At 42.4% G+C, this 10,016-nt stretch overlaps 1 protein-coding gene across 2 annotated transcripts in view; it reads right to left on the bottom strand.

Annotated features, from left to right (window-relative positions):
* Positions 1-10,016, bottom strand: part of GET1 (guided entry of tail-anchored proteins factor 1) — a 51,099-nt gene that overhangs the window by 27,473 nt on the left and 13,610 nt on the right. The window contains exon 5 of one of the 2 annotated variants that reach the window (XM_007183785.2): positions 7,715-9,416. The exons of the other annotated variant lie outside the window; for it this stretch is intronic. Coding sequence (XP_007183847.2) covers positions 9,343-9,416 — 74 coding nt within the window. The 3' untranslated portion in view covers positions 7,715-9,342. Of the gene's footprint in view, positions 1-7,714; positions 9,417-10,016 lie in introns of those variants that run through there. 2 annotated transcript variants of the gene reach the window in all.

The following is a 10,016-nucleotide window of genomic DNA, read 5'->3' as shown; positions in this document are numbered from 1 at the left end:
CATAAGCTTTGATCTTTATGAAAATCACAGTGGAAAAAAAAAAAAAAGTAAAGGGGAGAGAGGGAGGGAGGAGAGTTAGAATTCGCAGAGGCTTACATGGGGAGATACACAAATACACATGAAATGACACAACTGCCAAGCTCAAAATTCTAGAGAAATGTACTAAAAGGATTCTTAGAAATTGTGTACAGAGTAATATTATAATATTGCAATGCCTACTCCTGCTTTATAGCGGATGGAGGATTCTTCAAGGGATCTTTTCTTATGCCTACTCACAACAGAACAAATGATAACATGAAATCAGAGCAGTCCAGAAGTGCTTCTAGGGAATTCCCTGGCAGTCTAGTGGTTATGACTCCACACTTAATCACTGACGAAGGCCCGGGTTCAATCCCTGGTCAGGGAACTAAGATCCCACAAGCAATGAGGGGCACGGCCAAAAAAAGTAAAAAATTAAAATAATAAAAGTGCTTCTGTACAGAATAACTTAATTAAAATATAATCTAAGCCTGTTACCTTCTGGTCATCTTGTTTAAAAAATTATATGCAGGGCTTCCCTGGTGGCGCAGTGGTTGAGAGTCTGCCTGCCAATGCAGGAGACACGGGTTCGAGCCCTGTCTGGGAGGATCCCACATGCCGTGGAGCAACTGGGCCCGTGAGCCACAATTACTGAGCCTGCGCGTCTGGAGCCTGTGCTCCCCAACAAGAGAGGCCGCGACAGTGAAAGGCCCGCGCACCGCGATGAAGAGTGGTCCCCACTTGCCGCAACTAGAGAAAGCCCTCGCACAGAAACGAAGACCTAACACAGCCATAAATAAATTAAATAAATAAATAAATAATTTTTAAAAAAATTTATATGCATAGGAAGTTGCAGGGTAATAAATTAAAATGCTAACTTTTTATCTCTGAGGAATGAGACTGTGGCCAATTTTTAAATTTATTCTTGGTTTTTTTTTTTTACTATGATTTTCTATAATGAACATAACCTTGTAATCAGGAGGAAAAAAGGTTTCAAAATAAAAACAAGAGATCCATTTCCTGTAGTTTGGTAGACAAGGTACTCTGGCACTACTGCTGTAAAAAAGCTAAAAATGCCATATTAACTATACAAACATGTTTTTTAATCAGTTGTTCAGCTGGTAAACACTCAGGAAAGTGGGCATCAGGGAGGCAGGTAAACAGAGCTCTGAAGTCAGCTCACCTAATGGGCTGTCAACTGAAAAAGAAAAAAAAATGAACAAACTAAAAATTGAGCGTTATGTTTTATTCGGCAGACAAAATTGAAGACCTAAGCCCAGGACACAGCATCTCAGATGGCTCTGAGGGACTGCTCTGAAGAGGCAAAGGGGGGGCCAGGATATACACGAGTTTTTGCAGCAAAGACCAGGTAGTAGGAACATCAAAAGATTACTGTTAATTAAAGAAAACCAGACATCTCAAGTTAAGAAATTTAGTACTTTTCTGTATACAGGAAGATGCAAGTCTGGGCTCACTGAAATCATTCCTTTGATGTGCACCTGTTCTGTCTGGAGCCAATAGCCTGTGTTTTCCCATCCTGAGTCTCCTCAGGAAATGTACTGAGGGTGTAATGCACCCTGTGGGGGGCCAGGGGGGGCTGCAGTGGCTGACAGCTTGATGGTGGGCATCCTGTTTCCATCCTGAGTTCCCTCAGGGCTCACCTTCAGGGAGGCTGTATTGTGATGGCGTGATGGCTGCAACATCCTTTGTTTACTGATATGGCAGGCGACATTTTTAGTTCACAGGGCATTTGCTGAGCATCCAAAAAGCCTCCAGGACAAAACCCAGGGAACAAAATCAGCCTAAGTAGCGGCCTAAGAGGAGGTCCCTCCCACAAACTGGGACATCCAACCTGAGTGAGCTACCAAACTTAAACTCTGTAACCATAATCAGCCCTCATCCTATTGGAGAGCCTGAAATTGGGTTACCGGGTCTCTGTAACTTAAAGTTTAAAGCGATTGAGGCTGGTAGTACCCCCAGGGCAGTGGAGATGCAAACCGTCTCCGGAATAAACTACCTTTAATCCAGGCCTCAAGAAATTCCCCTAGAGAGGTCACAGAAAGACACAAGAAAACGAGGTGCTATGAGAACCAACAGGAACAACAGATATCTGGGTCAGATCTACGAAGACTTCACATATTAGCGTTATTACACTGTGGACAAAGAATGCGCCTGACGTTTCAGTAAACGAAGGATGCTGTGGCCAGAAAACCATCAGCCACTGCAGCTGCCCCTGACTGCTGAGGGGATTCAGGATGGAGGAAAACAGGACACAGGCCCTAGATAGTAAAGATGCATATCAAAGGAATAATTTCAATAAGCCCAGACACCTCAGGATATGGCTGCATTCCAATAAAATAAACACACTTCAGCCTATAGGCCAAGTCCAGGTGCTGCCTGCAAATAGTGGTTTGTTAACCCTGTTCTAACAGATAAACTTCAAGCAGGAGGAAAGTGATTTGAGATAAAAGGTCTCCTACGCAAGAGACTGGTAATTCTAAGAGAACATTACCATTTTATACAATTGATCCCTCGTGGGGTTACAAAAAAGTAAGATATAGCTAAAGTATCATGTATCTATCACATAGGTTTATGACAAGAGTAGCATATACATCGGGAGGGAAAGACCAGAGTTAAACTGTTGTGAGTCTTACACTGCTGATGAGGAGAGTAAAATATTAACTTTAAGCACTGATAAATTTTCTAGTATAAGCAGTAAAGCAAAAATCAAGTAACTTCAAAACGTATGGGTGAGAGGGATGTGAAAAACAGAAGGTAATTGTGAGATAACAGAGTGTATGCATTGGTCTCTGCCCCCAGTTCCTGGCACAGGGCTCCTGAAACCTGGTAACTCCTGAGTGATGAGACCACCAGGAGCATCTTTTGTTCTAGTATTTCATCCTTGACCCCAGTTCCTGACACAGAGCTCCTAAAACCCTTGTCATTTCCTGGGTGATAGTAGTGTCTTTTGTCCTAAGAACGCGACTCTGGGTGGGCTCCTGAATGGCTCCTGGATGGGGGCTGATCATGGCAAAGAACAAGCCATGGTTAGAAGCTTAGACTGTAGCTCTGCACCCCGTTGTCTTGAGAGGGGGAGAGGCTGAAAATGGAGTTAATGATCAAACATGCCTACGTGATGGATCCTCCATAAAATCCCAAAAGCACAGGGTTGGGGAGCTTCCAGGTTGGTGACCCCATGAAGATCTGGGGAGACCGGTGTGCCCAGAGAGGGCACAGAAGCTCCTGCCCCGCCCCACATACCTTGCCCTATGCTTCTCTTCCTCTGGATGTGCATCTGTGTCCTTTATCCTATCCTTTATAATGAACTGGTAAACAGTAAGTAAATGGTTTTCCTGAGTTCTGTGAGCTGCTCTAGCAAATTAACTGAACCTGAGGAGGGGGTCGTGGGAACCTCTGAGTTCTAGCTGGTCGGTCAGAAGCACAGGTGACAATCTGGACTTGGGGCTGGCATCTGAACTGGGCGGGGGGTGGGGAAGGGGGGAGGAGGGCAGTCTTGTGGGGCTGAGCCCTCAACCTGTGGGATCTGATGCCATCTCCAGGTAAAGAGTATCAGAACTGAGTTAAACTGTTGGACACCCAGCTGGTGTCCCAGAGAACTGCTTGTTACGGGGTAAAACCCACACGCATTTGGTTATCAGAAGTGTCAGGAGTGAAGTATTCTGTGTGCGTCGTAAAGGGGACAGAGAAGAAATGCAGGAGGAGGAAAGAACTATAGGTTCTCCTAAAACAACAAATAAGGAGGAAAAAGAAAACAGAAAAGTGGAAAGAATACAAACAAAAATAAAAGTACAAAATAATATGACATAAATCCAAATATATCAGTAATTTCAATAAGTGTAAATGGGCTCTATGTTCCAATTAAATGACAATATAGATTGGATTTTTAAAATACAGCCATGTGCTCTTTATACACATATCTAAGCCACTGAGATACAGGAAGTCAAAGGGTGAGAAAAGGTCTGCCAGGCAAATACCATCCAAATGAAAGTTGGTGTAAAAAAAAAAAAAAAAAAGACCTGAAGGCAAAAATTATTGCTAGAGATAACATAGGTTATTTACTATAACACAACAAAGAGTTCAATCCACCAGGAAGCTGTATGAGTTCTAAACATGCATACATTTAATAATAACTTAAAAACATAAAGCAAAATTGACATAACTACAAGTCTGCATCATAATGGCAGACTTTTATATACCTTTCTCAGTAATGGACAGCTCAGGAAATAAAAGAACAGCAGTAAAGGTAAAGATTTGAATAAGACAACTGGTAAGTCTGACCTAATGGACATATACAGAAGCCATACCCCAAAACTTTAAAACTTGTATTTTCCACCACCTACAGAGTATTTACAAAAATTCTATCCCAATATATTTGAAAGTTGAAAAGAAATGGATAAATCCCTACCCTAACATGCCTAATATGACTCAAGAAGAAATATAAAACTGAATAACCCCAGAATCACTATTAAGACATTGAAATCAGTAGTTAAAAATTTTCCAATAAAAATAAGAGAAAACCCAAGCAAGTTTTTACGAGCAAGTTCATCATATATTCAAAGAATAAATAATTCAGATCTTAAGCAATCTAGTCCCGAATATAGAAAAAGGAGGAACACTCTCCAACCCATTCTTATGAGGCTTGCAGAACCTTGATACCAAACCAGATGAGGAAAAAGGCAGTAAGTCCACACTCACCATTTCTACTCAGCATCATACCAAACACCCCAGCCAGAGCAATTAGGCAAAAAAGAAACCAAAGGCATTAATTGGAAAGGAAGAAGTAAAACTACCTATATTCACAGATTACATGATTTTTACATGGAAAATCCTAAGGAATCCACTAAAAAACTGTTGAATTGCTAAATGAGTTCTGAAGGTTACATAAAACAAGATCAATGTACAGAAATCAATTTCTGTACACTTGTAACCATCTGAAATGAAATTTTTTTTTTTTGAAATGAAATTTTAAAACAATCCCATTTGTAATAGCTTCAAAACAAGAGACGTGGGACTTCCCTGGTGGCGCAGTGGTTAAGAATCCGCCTGCCAATGCAGGGGACACAGGTTCAATCCCTGGTCCGGGAAGATCCCACATGCCGTGGAGCAACTAAGCCCATGGGCCACAACTACCAAGCCTGTGCTCCAGAGCCCACAAGCCACAACTACTGAGCCCGGTGCTGCAACTACTGAAGCCCGTGCTCCACAACGAGAAGCCACCGCAATAAGAATCCCACGCACTGCAACCAAGAGTAGCCCCTGCTCGCCGCAGCAACAAAGACCCAACACAGTAATGAAAACCCAATGCAGCCAAAAATAAATAAATTTATTAAAAAATTTTTTAAATAGTGACACGTTTAAAAATTAAAAAAAAAAAAGATTGAACTCAGCAGCAAGAGTCAGTATTCTGAGTGTTGAAAGAGGGATGCATACACTTTACATTCCAAACATGCAGGCAGAAAAGCTGACCCACACAAACAATAGTGAACCCAGAGAGAAAATGAACCGTCTGCCCTGCGATCCACATGGTGTGCAAACCAACTACACACAGAGCTTTGAATCTTGTGACACCACCAAAAGGCTCTGTCATGAAGGACTTGTAAGAAAACAGCACCCTAGAAAATTTCCCTGTTAACTGGTAACCCCCAACTATGAAAATGTACTCCCTGTAAAAGGTATATGTGGCCCTAGTGGAAAACCATTATGTGTTTTTTTTTTTTTTTTTTTTTTTTTTAAAGGATTTTCTTTTCTTTTTTATTTATTTATTTATTTATTTATTTATTTATCTATTTTTGGCTGTGTTGGGTCTTCGGTTCGTGCGAGGGCTTTCTCCAGTTGCGGCAAGCGGGGGCCACTCTTCATCGCGGTGCGGGGACCGCTCTTCATCGCGGTGCGCGGGCCTTTCTCTTTCGCGGCCCCTCCCGTCGCGGGGCACAGGCTCCAGACGCGCAGGCTCAGCAATTGTGGCTCACGGGCCCAGCTGCTCCGCGGCATGTGGGATCTTCCCAGACCAGGGCTCGAACCCGTGTCCCCTGCATTAGCAGGCAGATTCTCAACCACTGCGCCACCAGGGAAGCCCCATTATGTGTTTTTTTTTTCAAGTTAAATATCCCTGGGTACTGACTTAACACGCTGGGAGGGGTATAAAACAGTCTAAGGAACAGTCTCTGGCCCTAAAGGCACTTGCAGCATCGACAGAAAACCCTTTATCACAAAAGTATCTAAAACATTAGAAATAAAAACACACAACAGTAGACACCACAAGTCAATACAAAATTAGTTGACAGAGCAGTCATATTGGTATTATTTAAGATGTTCTGATGAGGAAGGGAAGAAAAAAGAAATCACTATTATCTAAAGCAGTCAGAGAAGGCTTAAAGGTCCAATAAAATATAAATAGATTGGACAGGAGGGGCCAGTGTACGCACCACACGCATGTACACGTGCGCGCGCACACACACACTGCCCCCCCAGAGAGCTATGTATGTGTAAGAAAAACCACGGGAGGCCACAAAGTCTGGCCAGGTCAGGGAAGAGGAAACTAGTTGAGTTAGCATTCCACCCACTTGCACTGGCAACAGAACTGTATTAACCCCATACAAAAATGACTGTGGGTTTGTACATAAAGATTTCCCTGCTTGATTCACCATAAATATAAAGCAAATAAAATTGGCATGATGAGAGATTTAGATGTATTTTTTTAATATAAATTTATTTATTTTATTTTATTTTTGGCTGCATTGGGTCTTCGTTGCTGCGCGCGGGCTTTCTCTAATTGCGGCGAGCGGGGTCTACTCTTTGTTGCGGTGCGCGGGCTTCTCATTGTGGTGGCTTCTCTTGTTGCGGAGCATGGGCTCTAGGCGCATGGGCTTTAGTTGTGGCTCGCGGGCTCTAGAGCGCAGGCTCAGTAGGTGTGGTGCACGGGCTTAGTTGCTCCGCGGCATGTGGGATCTTCCCGGAGCAGGGCTCGAACCCGTGTCCCCTGCATTGGCAGGCGGATTCTTAACCACCGCGCCACCAGGGAAGCCCACTTTAGATGTATTTTAAATCAAACAGATGTCTATTCTCACATGAAACTATAAACTATACCCAGTAATTTTAAATAGAAACACAAAACCTACAGCTATCCATAAAATTTTAGAAAAGAGCGAAAAGCACAAATGTTAACACCAGTCGTCCCACTTCTGTGGAATCACAAGAGACTTCGCTTCCTTGCTCCTTTTCTGTACTTTCCAGGTAGGATTTAAAAAAAAAAAAAAAAAAAAGCAAACAGTTTTTGTGGGGTTTTTTTTTAGGTATTACTTTTTAAAAGCTATTTTAAAAGCACATACATCGATATTCATAAATGTATGGAATATGATGGGAAGAATCGTAAAGAAACTAGGAATAGTGGAAAACTCTGGAAAACTGGGTGACACGACAGTAGAAGGTCAGAAGATGTACTTTCATCACATCCCTTTCTGTATCTTCTGAATTCAGTGCCACGTTTACTACCTATTTAAAAACAAACACCAGGGAATTCCCACCGCAGGGGGCACAGGTTTGATCCCTGGTCAGGGACCTAAGATCCCCTGCAAGCTGCGGCACAGCCAAAAATAAATAAATAAATAAATAATAAAAACTTAAAAACAAAAACAAACACCATTTTTCAAAAACCACAAGAATGTGAAATGTGACGGACATTTAAATTTCCCTTATTTAATCCTCACAAACTATTAATGTATGTGGAAAGAGTGAACAGTTGTGAATTATAAATCTTTTCCTCTAGCCTCAGTGAAATCTGTCAAAAGTCCTGCAGTATTAATTGCAAGAATATGTCCTTAGGAGATAAATAAGGGTCTTGTCAGGGAGACTTTCACCAATTAGTGATCCCAGGACGATCCAGAGTGCGCGTACCTGGCCACCCGACTGTTGACTGTGTGACCTGCCATTCACGCCACAGCTCACGAATCACGGAGGGCCTGTGGCCTCGAAGGGGCCCGAGACCCCGAAGCTTCCTTCTGCTGCTGTCATGTCCTCAGCAGGTCGGCTGCTCATCCTCTGTGGCTAAAACGTACCAGTGAGGTGACTGGACGCTGGACACTGGTGTTTGCTGAAAATATGGCTGTATTCCCAGTTCTGCATCCTCTCCCAGAGCTGCAACAGCCTGGGGCCAGGTGAGTCTGGGTGATGAGGGGAACCCAAAACCCACTCTAGTGACCATCAACTAAAGCAGCACAATGCTCCGTCTCTACATAGCTCGATTACCAGAAATAATAACGAACGTACTATCATACCATCAGGGAACACAAGGATACAAAAATGATCTTTTAAAAACTCGTGCTAGAAGTTCGCTTTACAGGGCTGTGGCCCACTTAGTGAACGTTTCAGGCCCTCTGCCACCGATCGGTCATAGCAAGTAAGTGGCCGTAAGGAAGGAAGTCACACAAGCACTTGCAAAATTGTAATTAGAAAAAAGTGTTTTTAAAAATACTGAGCAGAATTATACTTGACGGGGCAAACATGTAGCCGTTGAAATTAACTTAATTAGGCTTCCCAGTTTGTTTTTTAAGTTTGTTCCATTCTACAGAGCATAAATATTAAATGCTTTAAAAATACCCTTCATTTGAAATACATTAAATATAAAACACAGTTCAAACACAAAACAATGCATTATGGGCTCATGAATACATTTATAAAACACAGTAATGAAAAGTTAACAGCTTCAAATAAGTGGATAATACTATCCAAAGGCTTGCCCAACAAATGACATTTTAAATAGAGGAAGGAAAAAGCACAAGCAATGTCAGTTAGTGTTATTCTCCCGGGAGTACTGCATGAGATTAAAAAACAAATTTTCAAATTCTAGTAGTGGTATTAAAATTAAGTTACTTTCTAATCTGGATTAAAACTAGCGCAAAGTCTTTAAAGTACTTAAGTTATTAGAAAAGTTTGACTTTCCAGTTGGCAATGTGACCTTTAAAATACGCCGAGAGTGCAAATCACAAGTAACAACATGTAGCCCATAATGTCACACCCGTCTTATCACAAATCTGGTACCATGCTGGCTGGTACACACGAGACTGACTTCCACGGCTCACGACAAATGGGCAGAACGGCGATTCTTCTAAGAATCTCCACATGAAGTCCACGAACAAACACGTTCGACAACAATGACTAACCTGTGGCTTGTGTTTCCTTTTTTTAAAAAAACAAACAGACAAAAATAAACAAAACAAAAAACAATAAAACAGTATAAATCAGATTTGTAATCTCCTAAGTGAAAATTCGTGTTTGAAAGTGCTGTAGCCAAATTCATCTTCTTTTTCAGCTGAAAGGGTGAAGCACAATGGCCACAACTTTGTTACAGACTAAAATCCAACAGGTAATTCCAACACCACCTAAAAATAAAGAAATTCAACATGAGAGCATGCCAGGAGTTCCGCCCACATTTCCTGCCTCTGCTACCTTTGACTTCTAGGAAATAGAGCACTTCAGTCTTTTTTGAGTAGTGTTGGGCTAACACCAAGTTTGTGTTTCCTGGGTTCAAATTGATCAGACTTTTTTTTTTTTGGCTGCGTTGGGTCTTCGTTGCTACATGCAGGCTTTCTCTAGTTGCGGCGAGCGGGGGCTACTCTTTTGTTGCGGCGCGCGGGCTTCTCATTGTGGTGGTTTCTCTTGTTGTGGAGCACGGGCTCTAGGCGCGCAGGCTTCAGTAGTTGTGGCACGTGGGCTCAGTAGTTGTGGCTCGCGGGCTCAGTAGTTGTGGCGCACGGGCTTAGTTGCTCCGCGGCATGTGGGATCTTCCCAGACCAGGGCTCGAACCTGTGTCCCCTGCATTGGCAGGCGGATTCTTAACCACTGTGCCACCAGGGAAGCCCCCAGACTTTCTACTGATTCACAGAGCTGCCTTCTTTACTAAGGAGGAATTATTTAAAACAACAAACAATGATTTGAATTTGTCTTTCCTGCCAGAGACATGTGCATCATTATTTATGATA

The sequence above is a fragment of the Balaenoptera acutorostrata genome, chromosome 4 (genome assembly GCF_949987535.1).
Source record: "Balaenoptera acutorostrata chromosome 4, mBalAcu1.1, whole genome shotgun sequence".
NCBI lineage: Eukaryota > Metazoa > Chordata > Mammalia > Artiodactyla > Balaenopteridae > Balaenoptera > Balaenoptera acutorostrata.
The sequence above is the reverse complement of the archived record's forward strand: the minus strand, read 5'-3'. Positions and strand labels throughout refer to the sequence as shown.